This window comes from Lotus japonicus, chromosome 2 (genome assembly GCF_012489685.1).
Source record: "Lotus japonicus ecotype B-129 chromosome 2, LjGifu_v1.2".
Classification (NCBI taxonomy): domain Eukaryota; kingdom Viridiplantae; phylum Streptophyta; class Magnoliopsida; order Fabales; family Fabaceae; genus Lotus; species Lotus japonicus.
In genome coordinates, this window is record NC_080042.1 from 59,120,215 (window position 1) to 59,144,817 (window position 24,603).

Genomic DNA, 24,603 nt, shown 5'->3' on the forward strand with positions numbered 1-24,603 from the left:
TAATCTTTTTGGTTTCCATTTTACATGAAGACATTGAAAATGCTCTTTTTTTATTTGCTTAAATATATTTTTAATCTTTATATTGAATAATGCGATTTTTTTTACCAACATGGAAAAAAATCATATACATATACCACAATGGGGTCAAAACACCTCATTGTGGTAAATATGGTTTTTCCCCTTTGGTATTTTTTCCACATTTTTTAAAAAAAGTGAATAATGCTTTTGTAAACGTGAGAATAGATATCAAATATTGAATGTCAATGTAAAAAAGTTTAGAATTAAGCTCATAAACCGTGTGTGTACATGTATATAAGGAGTTTAATAAATACGCATTTTCAGTATAAAATTTACACCAACATCCGATATGTTTTAGAATTTTATCCATACCATCAAATTATTTATAAATCATTGGCTTAATTACATTTTTTGTCCTCGTCTATCTATGACCCTTGTGTGGTTTTTCTCCAATGCTTAAAATGAGCAATTCTGGTCTTAATTTTTAGTTTATGACAATTGGGTCCTTCTGTCAAGTTGCCATCCAATTCACCTTTGTACCGCCAAGATGCTACATCCAGTTCTCGAAGTGGAATGGGTATTGTACTATTGTCCGCTAAATTCAAGAATCAATTACAGACACACAAGAGATCCCTTTTGAATAAATCAGAAGTAAGCACATCACTTACTTTCACAATCACTCATCATACCCTATAATGAATCTAAGAAGTAAACCCGCTCAAGAATGGATTCTAACTCCTGAACCATAAATTTAGAATCCTAGGATAAACGCACAAGAGAACTCAATATGTAGTCATTATATCAACATTGCCATCCTTCACAACCAGTTGAAACTCATTGCAGGTAAGAATCGGAATTATATATAGTTGAACATGAATCATATTTGTGCTAGGAAGTGGTTGCGTGATAACTCAGTCATATTTGTGATGCTGACTAAACCACCCAAATCTAATTAAAGCCTTGTCCAAAAAGACACTTCATCCTTCACCCTCCAACACTAACTAGCAATTCATCAAATTCACTTCTACTGCAGCCAAAGAGTTGTAACAAGGAAAGTAGGTCTGTGCATCCTCATTAAAGTAATAACTAGCAAGCACATTTGAAATGAGTATTATAGAAGCGTAGAATGCTATGTAAAAGCTTTAACCTGCTTATTTCCAGAGTCCTCCGGTAAAAACTCTGCCACATTACAAATCAACAGAATAAGTGCATTACCAGTACTGACAAAATATGGAGAATGAATTCTTCCCAAGGGTTTTCCCATCCCAAGGGATTTCTCTTAATTTCAAACTATCAATGATATAGAATGATCCCCAATAATCACCCCATCCCTTATTTATAAGCCCGCTTACTACTAACTAACAGTAACAAGCTAACAATATCCCCTAACTAATATAAAAGCCCCTAATTAATTTTCCCTTCAATTAAAATCCTAGCAAAATCACATAGCATAAATTTAAACAAGAGTACAGTCACACATATCTCATGTAGTTGACATGCAATAACAGAGAAATGTAACATGGTTGCATGCACCAGAACTGCTGCACAAGCTCAAGAGTCAAGAATACCCAAAAATAAAATCCATTTGAAGAAGAAGAAAAATCCAAAGATGACAAGAAAGAGAAACATCCTTCATCAAACTATTTCATTGATCTTCAGCTTGTTCTGTTACTCACTTCTGAATTCCCTTCATAAAGGTACCAAATAATCTAAACGATTTCACTACACCTAATACTCGTCTTAAATCAGAAGAAACTATAACTGCACAACCATAACTCTTTCCCTCTGGAATTGACTGTTCAATACCGAAGCACCATAAGAGCTGGTTGCACAAGTGTCGTGCTTCATAAGCTATTAATATTCTGCCTTGCTGTGAAACTTCTGCTTCATAATGCTAATTATAGATTCCAGTGATCCACATACTGCCTAGTGCCTAATGGCACAAATCATTTAAAGGAAAGTTTACAAGTGTTCGAGCGCCTCGTGCATGAGGATAATTTTGTTAAGATCTCAACCTTTTGTGGTTGCTTTATGCGAATGCCACAGCATATTGTCATACTCTTTAGAAATCTTCCATTCCGCATAATATATCTTGCAAATCGAACCTCACCTTTTGTGCCTCTAAAATCATTTAGATAGCAACTTTTAAGGTGTGATAGAATGCATTTAGGAACAGATGGTGGATACTGCCAATCTGCTGTTTCTTCAGATAGATCAAACTCTTCATCAAAAAACTTCGCTGTTAAAAATGAACACAAAATAAATAAATGAAATGAAGAATTGAGAAAAAATAGAAATCACTTTAAGCCTCGAATGAAACCTGGTTAATGACAAGAACTTGAAGCATGGGGCAATGCTGGAGCAATTCCACCACCTGAGACCAATTAACATTATAACTTATATAGACAAGCTCAAGATGGGTTAAATTGTGAAACATGGGGAAAACGTAGGGTCTTGTGCCGTTACCAAGACTATAACGAATCTGCATGAGTTACAATAACAAGATATCAATATCTCATTTCAGTTAGGAATGAAAAATAATGATTCATAAATCAAATTACCCCATCTATGCGCAAAAACTTGACATTGTTAACCACTCCCAGCAAAAAATTGTCAGTTCTCGCAGAAATATCTGCTCTGAGTAACTTTGGTAAGGTTTTAAACTCTCTATCAGCGACATCTTGATGAAAAGATAAATTTGTTGCTTTAAAGTCCTCAAGAATTGGACATCCAGAAAGAAGCACGACGAGACATGCACGTTTGAGAACCTCAAATCTTGTAGATGGAGGTGTTTAAGGAAAGGTAAATCAACAGAGGAAATAGGTTCCAACTCGGTGCCCCGCAAGTTGAGAACCACGAGAGTTGTGCAAGTGAAGATGGAAGACAAGTTGGTGAGTGATTCGCGAAGCAAGTGTATGCCGAGGCAGATATCGAGGTGGTGAACTCTGCGTTTGACAGCAGAGTTAACCCATATGCTGACATTGATAGGATCATAAAAATGAGTAGAGATACATCTGAGGCGGAATTTTTTGATGGATTGGTGGATTTCTCGTGAAAACATAACTCTGTACACTGACTCAACAAAGGGGGCATAAACCTCTTTCTCTTTGCGTACGGTAAGATATTTGGCATCGTCGAAGTGGAGAGTGGTGACTGAACGCCACAGTGGTTTCCACTTCTTCGAGAGAACGCTTGTTGCAACGGATTGCTTTGTCGGGAGAAAAGAGAGGATGTGGCAGAGAAGTTCCTCCGGTAAAATGCTAATCCTATCGTCTTCCATCGGAGATGAATGCAGAAGCTTACTGTTCCTGCTTTCCATTGAAATGCAACTTCAGCTTCTTCAACCGTGAAACTCGCTCGTATTTTCCTTAGCTATTCAAGTGAAAGACAGGCTAACACCATTTTTATTTCCTAAACAAATACAATAGCTACACAACCATTACTTCTTCCCTCTATACACTAGGTTGTTCAGTGACCAAGCAGGATAAAAGTTTGTTGAACAGCTGTCAACTATGTGTTTGATAAGCAGTTATGATTAAGCCTTGCTATAAAACTTCTGCTTCATAATGCAAATTATCGATTTCAGTGATTTACCTACAGCATAATCATAGTGACAGCATTTCATTGTCGGATAGCAGCTCTGCTGCCAACCCCAAAAATACTTATAGTGCATATCGGGATGACTGCTATACTGAACTTTTTACACAATTTAAACAAAGTGTAGATGTTTTACACAAAACATACAAAATAGAACCAACAAAACAAAGAAAAAGAGGAATAACAAGAACTAGAAGAGAATAGTTATTGTGTCTAGCTAGTAACTAGTTAAAAGGAAGAAATGAAGAAACTACTTGCAGCTACCAAGTCTAGTTTGTTTACATTCAAAGGAAAGTTTACAAGTTTCAGACTTCCTTGTGCATAAATACTTGAGCAAACCTGGTTTATGACGAGAACTTGAAGCTGGGGGCAATTCTTGAGCAACTCCAGTGCCTGAAGCCAATCCTTACACATTGTACAGGAGAAGGAGAGTTCAATATGGGTTAAATTGTGAAGTAAGGGGAAAACTGATAAGTTTGTGCCTTTGAAATTATGCAGGTTTCTATCATCAATCTGCATGAGTTACAATAGCATTAACCTGATATCAAACATTCAATTTTCCTTAAGAATGAAATGAAAAACAATGATGGATAAATCACACTACCCCATTAATGTGCAGAAATTGCACATTTTTAACAGCTTTAAGCAAAAAAGCATATTGCCCAGAAACATTGGCTCTGACCAACTTGGGTAATGTAAAATACTCTCTCTCGGTCAAATCATTATCGACCTCTCCATCCATAACTATACAATCTTCTTTGAAATCCTCAAGAACTGGGCATCCAGAAAGGACTTTTGTGAGACATTGACGATTGTCAAAAAGCAAATCTTGCAGATGCAGGGTTTTAAGGAAGGGAAAATCAACAGAGGTAAAATGCTTGAATCTTATCGCCTCCAGCTTGAGAACCACAAGATTTGTGAAAGTGAATATAAGAGGCGACATAATGTGTTTTGTTGGTTGTATCCAGGGAAAGGGGAGGGCGATATCAATGTGCTCAATTTGGAGGTGCTGAAGTAGGAGTTGCAAGGAAGATTTCATACAGGCATTGACATTGGTGAAGTCATCATAGGGGTTAGAGAATCTGAGGCGGAATTTCTGAAGAGGTTGGTGGTGGTCACAGGAGCTGATATATGCATTGAAAGACTCAACGAAGCGAGCATGGTTGTCTTCGCTTATATTGTCGTCATCAATGTCCAAAGTGGGGAGTGAACGCCACAGTGATTTCCACTTCTTCGCGAGAACGCTGGTGGCGACGGCGTTCTTTGTTGGGAGAAAAGAGAGTATGCGGCAGAGAAGTTCCTCTGGTAAACTGCTAATCCTATCGTCGTCCATAGTAGATGAATGCAGAAGCTTACAGTCCCTGCTTTCCATTGAAATACTTCGGATTTTTAAGTTCCAAAATATTTTGGAAATTAAATTTCTGAAATTGTTTTAAGTGTGATGACATTTCTAATGAATGGGGTGTCAAATCGAATCCATGTTCATTCTTACACGATAATAATATGAATTAGGGGTGACAATATGAGTTGGGGTGGGGGATAATGAACTCATTAGCTCGTATAACCTGCACCGTTTTAACTCGTGAGTTGACGGGTTGCCGGTGGATTGGGTTGTGTTGGCCCATCGAGTTGCTTAATTTTATTTTAGAGTAAAGTACACTCACCTCCCTTAAGGTTTGTTAGAATTACACTCCACCCCATTCTTATCTAAAATCTACATCCCACCCCATTTTATATAGAGACAAATTTAGTGACGAAAAATAGTCTTCATTAATAATTAGTTATTATTTAAATTGTTAATCAATAATTTCAAAAAAAAATTCAATATAATCCAATAAATTTAAAAATAAAAACATCACAATCCTCCTCATTCTTTCAATCGCGTTTTTCATCCGTAAATTCACAATGCAAATTATGCAATAGCACATCTGCCCGATTTACAAACCATATCTCAAACACATGCTTGTGTTTTCATATTTGGTAATAATTCAATTTTAATCAAAATAATATCTTTATACCTCCAATTTTCAAAATTGGGTTGTAGGCCAAAAAAGTAACACAAATGGGTGAAGAAAATAGAGAAACAAAATTATGAAAATATGAAGTGGATCTGAGGTTATTAGAGCCCAACGAGGCGGTGGAGCATCGTTTTTAACAAAATCCAACAATATCTTAGACCAACAGAGCGTTCGCTCACAACTTAAAGGGGTGAAATTCACAAGAAGTAGTTGAACAAGTGGCTTTAGGGATGTGTGATTCACGTTCTGGGGTTCAGGTCGCAACAAAACTTTGAGGCATGGTGGTGCCATGGGGTTTCACATTGTGGGACAGTGGAGCCGTGTTAAAGGGAGTAAAGGCTTGGTGGTGGCCGTTTGTGGTGAGAAATATGATTTGGAGATCGATGAGACGTGGACTTAACAGATAGAGTGGATGGTTTTTTTAAATTTAATTCAGTAAAATTATTTTCATAAATTAATGTATGATAGTGTATATGCATTAAATTTATTTAAATTTTTACTAATTAGTAATTAGTTTTTAGTAGTGACGAATTTGTTTTCGTCACTAAATTTTGCCTTTATAAAAAATGGGGTGGAGTGTATATTTTTAAAAAGAATGGGGTGGAGTGTCATTCTTGCAAATCTTGAGGGGGGTGAGTGTATTTTACTCTTTATTTTAAAGAAAACCTACGTAGGTCGGATGCAAGGTGAGTATTGAGTTGGAATTTTTTTCCATTTGTGTTGATCTAGGCATGATAAAGATATCTTTTCTTTCTGGTGGAGGTGAGACCGGTCCACATGCCCGCAAGACGCCGAGGGTGAATGTAGAGCGACTCTTAACCACCGCGTCGGAATTTAAAAACAAAAAAGGAAGATTGAATCAAGCGGCGAACGGTTCAATCTTCCGGTAAAGCGAACAAGAGGCGTACTCTTTTTCGTTCCTTAGCGGAAGTTTTTAATGAAACATCCGATTTTGGTAACTTGTTCCGCTTATGCAAGAGTTAATATATATATATATATATATATATATATATATATATATATATATATATATATATATATATATATATATATATATATATATATATGCAACTTTTATTTGCAGCTACTCAAATGCATCAATATATTTATGCTAATGTGATTAACTACGATTACATGATGTGATTATCTGCAATCTTATGACTTAATTGCATCAAAATTTCTGCAATATAAATAGCAATGCTTTGCTCATCAAGAACAGGTCCATTTCTCTTTAGCATTTTATCTTCCTTTCTTCATATAGGGGTTCCAATTTCCATAGCAGGTATACAATTCTTATAGATGATGTAACTCATTAATATTGCAATAATATCAAAGACAAATGACAATCACACGGGTGGTTAACTAAACACCTTTTTCTCAATTTCTTATCTTATATGGATCAGCTATACAACAATTGCTCAGGTTGTTGCATTCACTTCTCATCAGAATCTTATCCTACGCATGCTCTAAATAGGTCAAATGCTCACAACTTCGTTTTATATAATTATAGACAGTGTTATTACAACTGCTATGACTGATCTTTTGACGAGTGATTTTAGAAAAAGTTCCATCTATCAAACACCAGTAATGTTTTTATAATGAAAGAGATCTCTTCTTAATCTTGAAATGACTATCAAGGAAGAAAATAGGCATGTTCATTTTACAAAATGCACAGGTCAGTACTTAACATGACACATCAACCCTCTGATTTACAAAATGCTTCATGTTAAGAGTCAATTATATAGTGTACCCTAGAAATTCCAACACTGCAGTGTTTCTGAATACAAACCTAGAAAGCAAAAAAGTGAGGAAAATCCGTTTTTATCCATGACAGAATCACAAGTTCAATAAGAGTCAAAGAAAGGTCAATGCGACAATAAGATGTGCATTAAGTATGCTGTTGAAGGAGAAAGCTTGATACCTAACCCAATGCTGCAAATACAGAGAATTACCACTCCAGATAATCATCTTCATGTTTTCTTTCGTTCTCTTACTTATTACTAATTGACCAAAGATGAGGGTAAAATATCTTCCTTAAACCAACTCAGTAAAAGAACAACATTCAAACATATTAATGATCAATAAAATATCAAAATTGCTATAAGATCTCAAAGACCATCACTGACTTGGCCTTAATCCCATTACTTCCATTTTGAATTTTTAACTCAAACCACACGAATGAATCATGAAAAAGCTCCATTTTTTTAACATCATGTGGCATTGGCGAATTGAATTAATTGTTCCCCTTTGAGCCCTTAGTCATTGTTTAAAAGATGATACTAACTGAGACAGAGCACTGCAAGTCATTATGTTATAAAGTTTTGCAGGAACATTCAACAAAATGTAGTCCACCAAAGTCTAAACCCTTAGGCCTTAGCACAAATTCCTGATCCACCACAAATTTCATATATCTGATTGCAAATTAGAGGATAATATCAACTACTGATAGAAGTAAAAAAAATGTAACAGGCTTTATAAACATGATACATTCATAGAAATATATTGTGAGAGATTAGAAGAGTAAATCTTGACCATTTATCAAACCATTAATGGTGAAGATTAAAATATAAAGTCACATGATCTAACCATTGGACAAGATCCATATCCTTGTAGCTAGCTACTAATTAAAAATTTAAGTGAAAAAATGAAAAACTACTTGCAGCTAACATATCTAGTTTGTTATCAGCTAAAGGTAAATTTACAAGTTGCAGAGCCCCTCGTGCATAAGTAGAATTTTTTTAACAGCTCAAGCTTTCCCCATTGATTTTTGTCCATGCCAGTGGATATTGTCATCCTCTGTAAAAATCTTGCCTTCTGCATTATATACCTTGCAAACTCAAACTCGCCTTTGGTGCCTATAAAACCATTTAGACAACATCTTTTAAGGTGTAGTAGAATGCATTCAGGAACACATGGTGGGTATTGCCAAACACCTACTTCTTCTTTGAATTCATCTATCCCACTAAAATGAACATCTGGCTGTTAACAAAAAAAACACAAAATAAATAAATGAAAACATGTGAAGTGACAAAATAAAAAAATAGAAATCACCCTAAAGCCTCTAATCAAACCTGGTCAATGACAAGAACTTGAAGCTTGGGGCAATACTTGAGCAATTCCACAACTTCAGCCCAATTATTATTATAATTGCTGTAGACAAGTTTAATATGGGTCAAATTGTGGAACATGGGGAAAACGTACGGGCTTGTGCCATCACCAAGACTACAATGAATCTGCAAGAGTTACAATAAGTCAATAACAAGAAATCAAATATCTCATTTCACTTAGGAATAAAAAGAATGATTTATAAATTACATTACATCATCTATCTGCAAAAACTCCACATTGTTAACCACTCCCAGCAAAAAAAAATCACTTTCCGCAGCAATATGTGCTCTGAGCAACTTGGGTAAGGTTTTAAACTCTGTGTCAATGGAACCTTCATTAAAATATAAACGATTTGTTTTAAAATCCTCAAGAATTGGACACCCAGAAAGAAGCTCAGCGAAACTTGCGCGTCCTGGGAAACCCAAATCTTGTAGATGCAGGACTTTAAGAACCGGAAGATCGACTGAGGAAAACGGATTAGTAAACTGGATACCCTGCAACGTGAGAACCATGAGAGTTTTGCAACTGAAGAAGGAAGACAAGTTGGCGGGTGGTTTAAGTGGAACAAGGGAGGGTAAGTTGAAGGAGAGATGGATGTGCTGAACTTTGAGTTGCACAGCAGCATTAACCCATATGTTGACAGCGGTAATAACCGGAAGCTCATAAAAATGAGGACAGCTATATCTGAAGTTGAATTTTTGGATGGGTTGGTTGAAATCTCTGGCAAGGATAACTGCAGACACAGACTGAACAAAACGATAATAAGTCTTATTGCTTATCAGATAATAGTCGAAATCATTGAAGTCCAGAGTGGGTACTGAACGCCATAGAGGCATCCACCGCTTCGAGAGAACGCTTGTAGCAACGGCTTGCTTGGTTGAGAGAAAAGAGAGTATGTGACATATGAGTGCCTCCGGTAAGCTGCTAATCAAATCCTCCATTCTTCCTAGATAATGCAAATTTCCTAACAAAGGAAAAATAACATGGTCCTGCTCTCAATTCACTGAAAAAGCATAACAGCAACACTGCAAATCCATACTAACCTAGGAAAACAAAAATAAACACCTAATCAAATAACCCCTCTGCACTATAACATATTTCTACCACAAAAGAAATCATATCCTAGAAAAATCACTCCTTGGAAACTCATACATGTCAATCAAAAAATCCAAAAATTAAATTCAGACATTGATTGGAATAAAAACTTAAATGAAAACATGAACTAACCAACCAGAGAAGGAGAAGGTGAAAACCTTGGCCGCGATGAAGCACGAAGCAAGTGGATCAGTCCACCAAAGGATTAGTAAAATGTAATTCCTTATAGACTCAGTTTTTAGTCAATTAGGTAATTCATTATTTTTAATAAATGTAATTTAAAAATATTTATGATTATTAAATGTTGATATTTGATTTAGTTATAAAAGGAATAATAATCAATTACTCAAAAAAATATTCATGAAATTAGTTTCCTATTGTACCCAAAACTTAACTTTTGAAATTTCATGAATATTTTTTTGGGTACAAAAGAAAACTAATTTCATGAATATTAAAGTTAATAATTTAAATAATTTTGATTAAATGGGCATTTACAATTTACAATTTTTTCCTTTTTTTAATTGTATTAATTTGTACATTATCTTAGGAAATTATATTTGAAATTCTATATTAATTATGAGAGAGCATGATCTTTTGAAATTCAAATTAGTTGTGAGAATAAATATTTTTCTAAAATTTTAAAATATCTCAAAAAATAATATATGTAAACTTTCAAATTTCATTGATAATTTTCTGAAATTATAAAATATAATTAAATAATATATTTTAATTTTCAAATTTCATTCACAATAATGTTAATAATTAAAATGACCAGATTTTGAGGAAAAATTTATTGACTTTCTATAATAGTAAAGATTTAGATCAATTAATAATAAATATTGTGAAATTCAAATTAATTATAAGATTTTTTTTCGAAATTCCAAAATAATATATGACATTATCAACTTACTAAGAATAGTATGAAAAAGGAAAAAAGTCAAGAAAGGCAAAGGCTGGGAGGGTGCCACCTATAGAAGTTGTTATTTTTTTGTTTTAGAAATAGTTTATAGTATAAGATAAGATAAGATGTGGAAAAATAAATATTTTCTGAAATTTATCAACACAACTACACAAGTATTTTATTTTCTTCTGATTTAAGTGAAAATGAAAATATGAAACACACAAATCAAACGTACTCTAAATTTTCATAAATGTTATCACAACTAAGATTTAATATTTATGTATTGTCGGTGTAATTTTTTTACATAGATTTTATGATTGCTCGTGACATTAACTCCTTTTAAATACGTGGTGTTAAATGATTTTCTAAGGACTTTTTTGATTGAGTGACATGTATTTTGAAATTTTACTATAAAAGAAAGATATGAGGATTATATAACACCCAAATTTCTCAATCGGAATCACATTAGTAACTCAATAAAGTTTATGAATCAACTCGAATTTTCTTTCAAAAACCTTAGGGATTTTCGGAAAACACCCATCATCACAAGCAAGTGCATTCAAGAATTTTCTAGGAAAGCAAAGTGTGTCACCATGGACATGTAAGTACCAAAGATTTTTTAGGCAGAGAACAACTAGAGAATTCCTTACCCTAGATCAACAAGTTCTATCATTGCCTTGCTTGATAAAATAATTTCAATTTTAAATTTCAAAAACACATCTTAAACTTATTAACGAATATATATACATATATAACCCAAGAGATAATATAATTGCAAATTCAAAAATAATATATCCGTTAACAACCAAATATTAAAAAAAAAAGGATAACGAGAAGATAAAACTGGAGTTGCTTGTAGCCTTTACGTCAAAGAATAGTCATAGATCTCCGTCTTCACCGCCTCAAGGTCCTCGTCAATCCTACGATTAATCACCACCAAAACTTGCGCGTCTTGGGAAACTCAAATCTTGTAGATGCAAGACTTTAAGAACTTGTTAGCTAAACATTCTTATAATTTAGAAATTAACTCAAAAATTTTATTCTATGTTTTCGTAAATATATCTGGAAGATTAAAATGGTTTTGGTATATTGATTCAAAGCATAACTAATTAGAAAAAAATGTAATTAGAATGTAACTAGGACTAGAAAAAAAAAGTGATATACGTATTTAAAAAAGAAAAACGAGGGAGGAAATATGAAAATGTCTTATGTATTCGATAAAGTACTCTTATTACATCCGTACATGACGCGGGATCAATACTAGTAACAGTAACTAAGTGTTAAGGGAAATCTCTTTTTCATGTTGGCATGTACCTTCAAAAACTTGCATTTACTCATGACTAATTGTATGTGACGCTTTCATGAGTTACAAACAGAAAATGGTTTTAGATTCTTGCTATTGATGATAAAGAAAATGCATTTTCAACAATAACGAATGTAATTTATAAAGATGTTTTATTACCAATAAATTTGCTAACATATATTTGTGTTCAATTTAGAATTTTATTTACTTATTTGTGCTTCATATTCCAATCGGATTTGACACAAGTTCCATGTACTAATTAAAGCCGTGTTCAATGACTCAGGGAAATTATTAGCTCCTATCTATCACAATAATTCCTTGATTTGGCCTGAGACCTTCTAATTGAACCAGCAACTTCCTATAAGTCAACCTCATGCATGTCTGGTCAAGGTAAATGTTTGTTTTCAGTTGCAAAAAGATTCTTCATCCTTCCAGCTCCAACTCTGACTAACATTTCAGATATTTCATTTCCACAAATAAAAGAAAGGAACCCAACCTCTCCATCCCTAACTCCTTCCATCGTCTTTTTTCCATTGCCAGGACAAGTATAGTGTTGTGACAAATAAAACAAAACAAATCATCCTAAAGATGTTAGGGAAACAAAGTCGGCCTGTGCAGTTTTTTTTGGTATATTACCTACCAATGGAGGTTTACATAAGATCAGACGCGAACGTACAATTGCCTCACACTTGAACACTATATCAAGTTCACAACTAACCATAAGTAAATAACAAGTTCGATTAATTTAAAATTCAATACAAGATTCTTTTCCTTTGAAGTACATTTAAGGCATAATTGAATGCTTTCAGGAACAGATGGAGGGTATTCCCAGTCTTCTACTACTTCTCCGAAGTCATCAGGCAAACATGACTGTTAACAATAAGCATAGAATAGATAAATGAAAACATGTGAAGTGCAAAAAAAATAGAAACCATCAGAAGCCTCCAAGCAAACCTGGTTAATGACTAGAACTTGAAGTTTGGGGCAATGCTTGAGCAATTCTACTACCGTTAACCAATCACTAATGCGGCAGTTATACTCAAGTTCAATATGGGTCAAATTGTGAAATTTGGGAAAACCGTAGGGGCCTGCGCCTTCACCATCATCATGTCGGCGTAAACGCTGCATCTGCATGAGTTACAACAGCAAGAAATCAAACATGACATTTTCCTGAAGAATAACCAAGAACAATGGACAAGCCACAATAATACCTCATAAATTCGCAAAAACTCCACATTTTTAACCGCTTCCATGAGCGAAAAACGTGTTGAAATATCTGCTTTAACTAACTTGGGTAAGGTTTTCAATTCCCTGTTGCTGCCAGTGGTGTCGTTATAGAAAATTGGACACCTTGCTATAAATTCTTCAAGAACAGGACATCCAGAAAGAAGCTGGGTGAGACATTGGAGTTCTGAGAAAGCCACTAAATCTAGATGCAGAACTTTAAGCAAGGGGAGATTAATAGAGGAAAAAGGTTTCAACTCTGTCAACTCTAACCACTCCAACTTGAGAACCACAAGTGTACTGCAAGTGAAGATGGCAGACAAGTTGGTGGAGGGACGTTGTTCAAGGTACTGGAGAAAGCATATGGAAAGATCAATGTGCTGAACTCCGCGTTGAACAACACTATTGACCCAAGCGTTGATATTAGTAGACTCATCATCATATGAGGTAAATCTGAGGCGGAATTTTTTTATGGGTTGATGGAGATCTAGTGTTTGGATAACAGCAACAACGGTCTGAATAAAGTGGTCATAACCCTCTTTGGTATAATTGCTGGGGCCATAGTTCAAATCCAGGGTGGGGACTGAACGCCACAGTGATTTCCACTTACATGAAAGAATGCTTGTTGCAACGGATTGCTTTGTTCGGAGAAAAGAGAGTATGTGGCAGAGAAGGTCATCCGGTAAGTTGCTAATCCTATCGTCTTCCATCGCAGATTTTGAATGCAAATTCAAAAATCACATAATTGAATCTAATCTTACAGGTTCGTACTGCTTTCCGTTCACCAAGAATTTCAGCTTCTTAAAGTAATAATTCACTCATCAACTAATTATACCTTTGAAAGTCAGGGTCTCCACTTCCCTTCGTTGGGGAATTTTGAGGGAGGACTTACGTTTATATATGTTTGCACTGTAGTAAGTTACGTTGAAACTTGAAGCGCTTGCTGCTATGCCTATAGTTGACACTTGAGAATATGAAAACCCTAAACGGGGTTGTAAATAGGTGGTAATATATATAAGCACCAAAAAAAGGTGGAAATATATAGGTTAGGGTTTTCTTTTTTGCTTCTTCGGAAATCATAGGTTAGGGTTTTCTGTGAAGAAGTTTGACCTTTTTTTTTTTAACTGTTCAAATATGTTTGACCAATTTAAAGAAAAATAAATTACGACAGAAGTCTGGTTCGTTATATTATAAAAGCTATTTTAAGGCCTAATCTAATTTTCTTAAAAAGAGTAAATGTTTTTTTTTGTGTTGGAAGGAATAATGGTTTGATTTCTTATTTAAATGTCTGCTAATTTTTTAGCACGGGAAGGTAGATTTTAAAATAATTAAAATATAATTTTGAAATAATTATTTTACAAAATATTGCTATTATTAGTTTTGGCTATATGAGCTATAACTGAAAATTTTCGGAGTTAATATATTTATTTTATATTTTAAAAGAGTTCATAAATTTTTTTTGGTACATAAAAGAGTTCATAAATAATAATTAACTGTTAAATTGTAACTAAGAAAATTAACTAATAAATTGATTCAAGAGACATACCTGAAATGAGGGCGGTGATGATATTGGAAAGACAAAGGTACACATCATTCGAGCGATTACCCTTTGAAATGAATGAAAGAGAATAATTTAGATGAGGAGATTGAAAAATAGCTGCGTTTTGGGTGTACATTTCACAGATGAGTATGAAATAGAGAGAATAAATATTATTCTGGAGACTCAATGAACAAGCACAGATAACAAACATTATTCTGGAGACCAGGAAAACAGAATGCGTGCTGCAAGAGGTTCTCCAACAGGAAGAAATCTTTTGGAGCCAACACTCACGAGCTACATGGCTGACCCACGAAGATAAGAACTCACGACTGATTAACAGAACAAAGGGACACAGTTTAATATCTAGAAAGGGTGAGCCTACACAATTGCACAACGAAATCAATAAATAATGAAATTACCGTGTAATAATTGACAAATGATCCCCCTTTCTGTATAAACCTTGCCACTAAAAATGCCAAGTCTTCAGCAGGTCAAGGAACTGGACCTCCAAACTCAGTATACCTGCAAAGCATTAAAGATGAATAGAGGCAATGAATTGTCACATGTTATCTATTGCTTGTATGTTTAAAGGAAAAAGGAAGCAAAAAGAAGAAGAAAGAAAGCCTCAATACCAGCCAGTCCAAGTTTCTGTTTACATCTTTGGTTTGTAAGGCTTAGTTGGAGAGAAATGATCACAATAGAAGCCATTGCAGGTGTTAATCTGTAAAATGGCTTGTGAAATTAGAAGCTGAAATCTTTGAAAGCATGAAGGACTGTGTCATGAACAAATTTATTAACCTGTGATTATTGGTCAGACTTGACCTAGTTGTCAGTCACTTTACAGATGCAAGAAGTTTACTGATTTTAAACCAAAAATGGTATGCATTCATGAATTGAAGAACATAACTAGACAACAATATTTGGATTTGAGAACCAGAGCAAGAAACTAACAAAATGCATAAAAGAGCATGCTAATCGAAATGTAAATCTAGCCAAAACACAAACAACCCTAACAAATTAATCTAAAGCACAACAATGAGCTCCATGAAGGACCTGACTTGAAGAGAGAGAGAGTAAGCTTTAATTAACCTGAGATTCATTGATGATAAAACAGAGAAGAATCAAGGATCAAGCAGCGAAGAGAGCAACAATTTTCAGAACGAACGGTAAAGAAAAGAGAGGTGAGAAAAGATAAAGAAAAGAGAGGTAGAGGTCGAATGGGAGAGAGAGAGCACTTGGAAAAATAAAAATAAAAATGTAAAACATGGCAATCTGGTATCTGGTACTCTTAACTAAATGCCACAATAATTTACTCAAATACTGGAAGCTTTAAATACAACACTGATGAAAGCAATAACTAGAAAGCACATTTGAAATGAGTATTACAGAAGTCTAGAATGCTATAAGGCTTTAGTGAAAACCTTAACCTGCTTATTTCCAGAGTCATCCAGCAAAACTCTGCCACATTATATATCCATTGTAAAAAACTCAACAGAAAGGGTGCATTTAGCATTACTGTGCATGTAAACATTCCACACTGAGCTAAGGAGCAAGGCACCTGATGAATAATAATAAGATGAATATAAAATGAAATCCAAGGAAAAGCGTGTATATGTGATAGATACCTAAAATAAATTTCTAGTAACAAATCTCAGAAGTAATAATGACAGGGAAATACCGTTCAAAAATCCTTTTCCTTTTCCCTCCATGTGTGCTCCTTCACCAGAAACCAAGACAAAGATCACTGAAAAGGACCTAATTGCCTTCCAGCATATTTCTTAGTTTCCCACTTTCTGAAGTAACTATATGAATAAGAGCTCATGCAATTCCAAGAAGTCCACCTTCTGTAGTAATCTGTTTATTTGTAAGACCATAAAAGTCATTCTTATCTTTATCCTGCTTCACGGAATTAGAATTACCTGAAAGTTCATGTGTCTGTTTGTAACTTCTAGTATATGTCATATTAAAATGTACTAAAGTAATAAATGTCAAAATAGCTGATGAAGTAATAAAAAGAAAAACACTTGTATACAAGCACATAATTGAAATGCCAACTTTTTAAGTGTACAAAATGAATCAATCAACCTAGAAATGTTGATTAAATTAACCTTAATTACGGTCTTATCGTCATTTTGTTATTTCGTTTGAGTGATGCAGTCATAAGAAAACATAGTTGTTCAAGTACAACATAGAAAGACAAAACAAGCATCATGTTTCCGGTGTAGCATTACATAGTGGAGTGAAGCATGATTGAGCTTCATAATCCAAGAAAAATATGTATTAGGACTTAGGAGTATAATATACAAAAATAGAGCACGATGGGTTTGAACAAAGAATTTAGAATTGCATGTAAATATGCAGATATAATTATGCTCATATAACATAGAGTAATCCAGTTTATTATCGCATGGGATCTTACGATTTATGATCAATGACATCGTGTAGCTTGTGCAGTGCCAAACTTCTTTAGAGAACAGATCACTACCAGTAATCGCCACAAGAACATAACCCATCTGAAAAGTGGTGAAATCGCTTTGCATCTCGGATAATGATGGTACGCTTCTCTATTAGGGAGACAAATTTTGCAGTTTTGTGGCAATCACGACATATTCTGAGATTTTTTATTATAACTAATGGCATATCAGCAGCACTAACCAAAAGTCCATATGCAAGAGCTATCTTCTCACTATGCTTGTTGACCATATTTGTTTTAATCTCCTCAGCAACATCATGGAGAATGGATTCAGTTTCAGACACAAAGCCAAATTCTTGAATTTTACTCATAACCTCTTCCAGCTTTTTGTGTATTTTGTCTGAATCAGGGTGAGAATAATCATCTACCACAAATCGGTGGATTTTATTCCCATGCTCAATAAAACTGCATCCGGGATTTCTAGCAAGAACTTTAGTCTTCATTAAAGCCCTCACTTTTGCTGCATCACTCCACAGGCCTGAAGCAGAATATATGTTGGACAGCATGATATAGTTTCGAGGGTCTGACGGGTCTAATGCGATCAAATTCTCTGCAGCTTCCTTCCCGATACTGATGTTATGATAAACCCTAGAAGCACCTAGAAGGGCCCCCCAGACTCCGGAATTTGGCTCAAATGGCATGTTCTTAATCAGCTCTTTAGCATCATTGAGCAGACCACAACGACCTAGAAGATCAACCATACACGAATAATGGTCCAATCGGGGTTGAACTCCATAAACATCAGACATTACTTGGAAGTAATGCTTTCCTTCATCTACAAGCCCTGAATGGCTACAAGCACTTAACAAGTGAGTAAAAGTAACATGATCAGGCTCCATACCTTCCCTTATAGTCCTTTCAAAGAACTGTATAGCTTCTGTACCACACCCATGCATGGCATAGCCTGAAAGCATTGCGGTGCATGCCACTTTATCAGGCTTACTTATCTCTGCAAAAACCTTGCAAGAAGCATTCAATCTCCCTATCTTTGAATACAAGTTCAAAAGGGTGGTTACAATTGTTATATTTTCATCAAGACCACAGGTGAAGATTACACCATGTACTGCCTCAACCAATCTTCTCAAATGCAATGTTTCACAGGCTTGAAGCAAGCTCACCATTGTGGCTTCATCAGGAAAAAGTCCATTCAACCTCATCATACTAAAATAATTAATTGCTTCATTAGGCCTTCCATTTTGGGTACAAACAGCCACCATTGAATTCCATGACACCATATTCTGCTCTGTCATCGCCCAAAACAGCTTGAAAGCAGAGTCAACAAACCCAAACTTTCCATACATATTAATAAGAGTGTTAACGACCTTCACCTGCAACTCCATGCCCAATTTCACTGCACAACAGTGAACATACTGACCTTCTTCCCGTGCTTTCGCCAAAGCACAAGCTGATATAACAGATATAAAAGTAAGTTCATTCAATTCCAAATCCAAGTCAGACTTCATCACAGAAAACACACTCATACAATTGCCAAGGTCTCCCCTTTTCGAAAACCCAGAAACTAAAGAATTCCAAGAGACAAAATCCTTGTTAGGCATTTCATCAAACAGCAACTGTGCATCTGGGGTGGCACCCATGTTGAGATAACACGATACCAGCTGATCACCAATGAACCCATCTCGGTAATCCAGAGATTTGATGACTCGGGCATGAATGACCCTGCAGCAGTAGAGAGAAGAGGAAGATTTCAGAGCAACGAGTAGAGTTGACACAAGAGGGTCACGAGGGTACGTAGAAATGGAATGGAATCGAACAGAGGTTTCAGAGAGAAGTGTACAACACGTGGGGAGACAATGCAGGATACGAGGGGACAGTGTTAGAGTCATAAATTTCGCATGAATCAACCTAATCATCCTATGGCGCTCTAAATCATCATTTCAAACACTTGAAATTTGATATTTCTTACTACACCGGAATTTATATGTTGAGACAGGATTGTAGCAATTGAATAAGGTGAAAATAATGTGGTCTGCATTTCAAGTTTGCAAGAGCAACAGAAATTTGACTTCATTCATCCAGTAAATTAAATAGTCGAAATTCAAAAAAAAAAAAATTAAATAGTCACTATAGTCTAGACAAATTCTGGTGGGTAATATTGGTCCTCTCTCCCCTCTCCTATCAAGGGTATTATTGACATTGCACAAAAAATTAGAGAATCATAAATCATTTTGAGCCAAGGAGTAGTGACTACAGTATCGAGTTGATTTTGGCAAGCAAGGAGCTCCCCTTAATGCCCTCAGTTACATTATTTACTTAGTTTTATTTTTTAAAGTGATTCATTCAATTAAGAAGAAATAGGCGGCAAGAGAGGCCAGTATATCAGATTGGACTAACCCAAAAAGTTCATGAGGAATCTTCTCAATTCAAACAACTTCATGAAAAGTAAAAGAAAGTTTAGCTAAAGCATCAGTCACGCAGTTCCCACAGTACGACGAATAAAAAGCAAATTAAAAACATCAAAGCAAGAAAGCAAATTACCACAATCCAAAAGCAAGAAATCCAAAATAGAACAACCACCCCCGCGCTTCCAAGCCTCAAACTAAGACAATCCGTCTCTAGCACAATTCGGCGAAACCCAAGGTCTCTAGCCAATCCGAGAGCCCATCGCATGGAGAGGGCCTCCACCACTAAAGGACAGAGAATTGGACTGTGACAGCCACACGCAACAACCAAGACTTCACCATGATAATTCCGAGCAATGAGGCCGAAGCCAGCGTCTCCCGGTGATGCCACCGCCACGTCGAAATTGATCTTGAAAGATCCTTGAGGGGGACGGGTCCAAGTGGTGTTTCGAGGAGGTTGAGAGGCCATGGAAACCTCCATACTGAGTTGAGCATTTAAAGCAATGATATATGGCTCTAAATATTGGACTCACGAATTTAAAGAATGGGTGCTCCAACCAATTATTGTCTAATTAACTTTATGAATGAGATAAGATTTGTAATTAATACAAACAGAATAAAACTTAGAGTAAAGTACACTCACCCCCCTCAAGGTTTATTAGAATTACACTCCACCCCATTCTTATCTAAAATCTACACCCCACCCCATTTTATATAGAGGCAAATTTAGTGACGAAAAATATTCTTCATTAATAATTAGTTATTATTTAAATTGTTAATCAATAATTTCAAAAAATATTTTCATTATAATCCAATAAATTTAAAAATGTAAACATTACAGTCCCCCTCACTCTCTCAATCATGTTCTTCTTCCGCAAATTCACAATGCAAATTTTTGCAATAGCACACCTGACCGGTTGACAAACCATATCTCAAACACAGTGAAACATGCTTGTGTTTTCATATTTGGTAATAATTCAATTTGAATTAAAATAATCTCTTTATACCTCTAATTTTCAAAATTGGATTGTAGACCCTAAAAGCAACACAAATGGGTGAAGAAAATTGAGAAACAAAATTAAGAAATATGAAGTGGATCAGAGGTTATTAGAACCCTCAACGGTGCGGTGGAGCACCGTTTTTAACAAAATCCAACAACATCTTAAACCAGCAGAGCGTTCACTCACAACTTAAAGGGGTGAATTTCACAAGAAGTAGTTGAACAAGTGGCTTTGGGGATGTGCGATTCACGTTCTGGGGTTCAGGTCGCAACAAAACTTTGAGGCATGGTGGTGCCATGGGGTTTCACATTCTGGGACGGTGGCCACCGTGTTAAAGGGAGCAAAGGCTTGGTGGTGAGCGTTTGTGGTGAGAAATATGATTTGGAGATAGATGAGACGTGGACTCAACAGACAGAGTTGATGGTTTTTTTAAATTTAATTCAGTAAAATTATTTTCATAAATTAATGTATGATAGTGTATATGCATTAAATTTATTTAAATTTTAACTAATTAGTAATTATTTTTTATTAGTGACGAATTTGTTTTCATCACTAAATTTTGCCTTTATAAAAAATAGGGTGGAGTGTAGATTTTAAAAAAGAATGGGGTGGAGTGTCATTTTTGCAAACCTTGAGGGGGGTGAGTGTATTTTACTCTAAAACTTAATAACGAACTTTGTCTCATGCCATGGAGTACTTCTGTTAAACTACTCCCTCCGTTCCTGATCTTTTGTTGTTTAAGGCTATGCACATTGTTTAAGAGTGCAATTATTGATATATTTGCTGACATAAACACCCCTATTTAATATTGAGTTAGAGTGAAGAGAGAGAATGATAGTTATTGGTTAAAAATTTTGTTATGGTTTTGATTGGTGAAAATAAGTGGTGGTAGGTGAGAGAGATAATATTAAATGAGGGTAAACATGGAATAAATTGAGAAAAAATGCATTGGATTTGTAAAACAACAAAAGTTTTGGAATTTAGGCCAAAAGTTAGAACAACAAAAGATTAGGAACGGAGGGAGTATGTTCTAGGAACTAATATTTTTGACAAACTAAAAGAAGTTTTGGGGTTGTATAAAGTTGGTAGTACAATTCTCATTGTGCGCGTCTCGAGTTTAATAATTCTCGGAAACAAAACCAAATAATTTTGGGAGTTTCAAATTTAATATTATTCTTAACAAAACTTGGGATTGTTTCTAACAATCACAATTATCAAACTCAAGTTGTAACTCGAAAAAATCGGTCGAGTGTAAGAGTTTAGGTTATGGAAAACGACATTGAACTCGTTTTGGAGTATACTCAAGTGAACCCGGTTAAACTCTATAAACTCACGAGTTTACAACAAAGTTCACCTAATTTAGTGCTTAAGTGTATTGCTCTAATTTTGAGAAAAACCACGTCATTTTGGAAGTGGGTGTTAGGTTTTGTGAAATCTGAAACTTTTCCTTCACACAACAAGCAAGACCATGAAAGGAAAAAAAAAAAAGGAAAACGAAAATGTTACGGCTTTCTCGACTGGACATTCTCCCTTACCCGACTTTGTTTTGCGATTCTGAAACTTCATCTTCGACTGTGAAACCTCTCATCTCCTCTGCGATTGCAAATGATATGAGACTTAATCCACATATAACGCATACAAAAAATCAAGGTAATGAAGTCCTTCTTCATCTTCCACCTCCTTCTCTCTTTCATCATCATCAAACAACAACCCTTCATCACCCTCATCCTCCTCCAACAACACCCCACAAATCCAACAGTGCCACACCGAAATCCACAAAACTCAGATAACCGCAGAACAATCGAGAAAAAGAAAAAGTCATATCCAACAAAACCTAGAAAATTCTAGATCCAACATCAATCCCTGCCAGAAGGAGAGAAGGATCTAGCAACGCCCCTCTCCCATCCCTTAAATATTAACACTCGACGTAAACCTAACAAAACTCGCACTTTCACTCTCCCATTAGAAGCGAGCACCACCACCAAATTCACGAGGGTTTAACGATTTAGAGTTAACCAGGTGGTCGGTTTGCGGTAGAAATGTTTTTTGGGGCTAGAAGGCACATGGAGGAAGCTTGTTGTTTTCATGGGATGGTGGGTTCAACAATGGCGTGGAGCCTTCTAGCAAGAACATGAAGACTGGTGAATTTCTAGGTTTGTTGCTGGTTTGGGAAGAACATGAAGAGTGATACGATGGGTTGATCTAACCATGAATATAAATGCAAAAACTAGGACTTATGTCCCCAAGATACCATGCAGCGTAGTGGTAATTTGTGAGTGTTTTATGTGTCTAGGGTTCGAATCTTCTATGGAACAAGTTTTGTGATTTTTAACATTTCCTCTACGTGCTTATGTGGCAATGTTGATAATATGGCCTAATGATGTGGATTGCCATGACACCCTCCGTTAGAAGACTAACAACTTTTGTGACATCAGAGGCTAAAACCACGCTATTATTTTTCCTTTAAGGATTTCCAAAATAAAAACTTACATAAAGGGCCAAAAGCAAATACGCCCATATTTTTTTTTTCCGAAAGCAAAATGATATATAAGCTAATAAAGTCAAGAATACACAAGCCAACAACAAAAAGGGGGACATAATAGTTAAATAAAGCCACAGTAGCAAAAGTGCCCAAACAAGCCCCAAGACCAAACTATACAACTAGCCCTAAAAAGAAAAACGACCCGACGCCTTACCCCAATGCAAACCTACCAAAAGACCAATGAGGGAAGGGTCAGCGCAACTAACAAGAGAGCCTTCAAAGAAACAACTCGAAAACCCCCCACACACTCGACCAAAAAGAGACCAACCAACCACCATCTCTAAGTAGGTTTGCTCGCTTGAATCATAGCCGCAATCTAGTTCATAGCAGACACATATGTGCAATCAAACATCATGCCCAAGCCTTTTCCCATCAAAAGGGCACTCCTCGCTCTGGTTATAACACCATGAGGCTCTGAGAACTCCGCTGGCAAGAGCATCAACTGATTCCCATTGTGCGCCTCCAGAGAAGCAGACTCTTCCGATACACTACCACCACTAGAGACCTCATGCTGACCCTTCTTCTTTCCACTCTTCTCATCTAATCTAGGCCTACCCCTAGGCCTAGAGACTTTTGTAAGATCAAGTTTTGATCTAGTAGTACAACTCTATGTTTTGATGATTACAAGTTAACCTTTTGATATGAACAATTGTGGTACTCTAACGTGTTTTTCTGAGTGTGCTATTTACAGGCTCTGACCTCAACTCAATCTCACACAAATCAGAAGCACTGTGTATAAAGAGTGACCCAAGCAACGCTTTCGCATTCACCATGTTCAGTATGAACAGTGGAAAAGCTTCAGAAGTTCTGAAGCTATACAAACTCTGATGTGGACTCAGTCGCTAGAAGCTCTGAAGATCCAGAAGTTCTGATAACCAAGAAACACTGAAGGTTCAGATGTTCTGATGGTGTAGAAGACTCTGAAGATCCAGAAGCTGAATAGTGGAAACTCTGAAGTCCAGAAGCAAGAAACTCTGAAGGCCATGTTCTTCCCTCTGAGTTCAGAATCAGAAGATACAATGGTCAGAGGATCTGTGCTTTCCCTCTGACTCTGATCAACCGGCTTCACAAGTTCCAATATGAAGTATTCCTCTGATCAGAAGTCTCCTAGGTTAAAAGGTCAAGTCGCTATCCAAGTACAAAAGCAAGTGTACCTTCCTGACGACCTACCTAACGTTCTCAGCCACAGCAGAAGCTGGATTTTCCAGAACTGCCCTCCAACGGTAGCATTTCCCATGCAACGCTCAACCCTAATCCTTGGAGTATATATAGAGGCTGAAGATTGAAAGAAGCGGCTAAGAAACTAAGTTGAAGCAATACACGCGCAAGACATATTCAAAATATTCTAAGCCTTCTTTCATCTGAAATTCATTGTGTTTACTATTAGATTTTTAGAAGCAATTTCTTTGTAAACAAGAACTTC

At 35.8% G+C, this 24,603-nt stretch overlaps 4 protein-coding genes across 12 annotated transcripts; all 4 read right to left on the minus strand.

Moving 5' to 3' along the window:
* Positions 1-1,628: 1,628 nt before the first annotated feature.
* Positions 1,629-5,029, minus strand: LOC130738563 (F-box/FBD/LRR-repeat protein At5g22660-like). 4 transcript variants are annotated; one of them, XM_057590584.1, is made up of 5 exons: positions 4,220-5,029; positions 3,955-4,128; positions 2,485-2,500; positions 2,339-2,392; positions 1,629-2,257 (listed from the first exon to the last, which is right to left on the minus strand). In XM_057590584.1, exons 1-4 carry the CDS (start codon positions 4,985-4,987, stop codon positions 2,343-2,345), a joined length of 1,008 nt encoding a protein of 335 aa, XP_057446567.1. In that variant the 5' UTR covers positions 4,988-5,029; the 3' UTR covers positions 1,629-2,257; positions 2,339-2,342. The 4 variants fall into 4 exon arrangements, with proteins under 4 accessions (XP_057446567.1, XP_057446566.1, XP_057446565.1 ...); XM_057590583.1 differs by lacking the exon at positions 2,485-2,500 and having other exon boundaries at positions 4,220-5,027; XM_057590582.1 differs by having other exon boundaries at positions 2,339-2,500; positions 4,220-5,024.
* A 3,052-nt stretch (positions 5,030-8,081) lies between these two features.
* LOC130738564 (F-box/FBD/LRR-repeat protein At4g00160-like) lies at positions 8,082-10,049 on the minus strand. 3 transcript variants are annotated; one of them, XM_057590588.1, is made up of 4 exons: positions 9,995-10,049; positions 8,954-9,705; positions 8,705-8,866; positions 8,082-8,612 (listed from the first exon to the last, which is right to left on the minus strand). In XM_057590588.1, exons 2-4 carry the CDS (start codon positions 9,680-9,682, stop codon positions 8,316-8,318), a joined length of 1,188 nt encoding a protein of 395 aa, XP_057446571.1. In that variant the 5' UTR covers positions 9,683-9,705; positions 9,995-10,049; the 3' UTR covers positions 8,082-8,315. The 3 variants fall into 3 exon arrangements, with proteins under 3 accessions (XP_057446571.1, XP_057446569.1, XP_057446570.1); XM_057590586.1 differs by having other exon boundaries at positions 9,969-10,029; XM_057590587.1 differs by having other exon boundaries at positions 9,973-10,016.
* A 2,687-nt stretch (positions 10,050-12,736) lies between these two features.
* Positions 12,737-13,974, minus strand: LOC130736740 (F-box/FBD/LRR-repeat protein At2g26030-like). Its single transcript, XM_057588530.1, has 3 exons — positions 13,252-13,974; positions 12,995-13,168; positions 12,737-12,910 (listed from the first exon to the last, which is right to left on the minus strand). Exons 1-3 carry the CDS (start codon positions 13,972-13,974, stop codon positions 12,737-12,739), a joined length of 1,071 nt encoding a protein of 356 aa, XP_057444513.1.
* LOC130738565 (pentatricopeptide repeat-containing protein At5g40410, mitochondrial) lies at positions 13,030-19,392 on the minus strand. Of its 4 annotated transcripts, none has more exons than XM_057590589.1 (8): positions 17,224-19,392; positions 16,483-16,723; positions 16,232-16,362; positions 15,437-15,525; positions 15,224-15,326; positions 15,014-15,133; positions 14,811-14,871; positions 13,030-13,168 (listed from the first exon to the last, which is right to left on the minus strand). In XM_057590589.1, exon 1 carries the CDS (start codon positions 19,146-19,148, stop codon positions 17,286-17,288), a length of 1,863 nt encoding a protein of 620 aa, XP_057446572.1. In that variant the 5' UTR covers positions 19,149-19,392; the 3' UTR covers positions 13,030-13,168; positions 14,811-14,871; positions 15,014-15,133; positions 15,224-15,326; positions 15,437-15,525; positions 16,232-16,362; positions 16,483-16,723; positions 17,224-17,285. The 4 variants fall into 4 exon arrangements, with proteins under 4 accessions (XP_057446572.1, XP_057446573.1, XP_057446575.1 ...); XM_057590590.1 differs by having other exon boundaries at positions 16,226-16,362; XM_057590592.1 differs by lacking the exon at positions 13,030-13,168 and adding an exon at positions 13,287-13,403.
* Between the last annotated feature and the right edge of the window lie 5,211 nt (positions 19,393-24,603).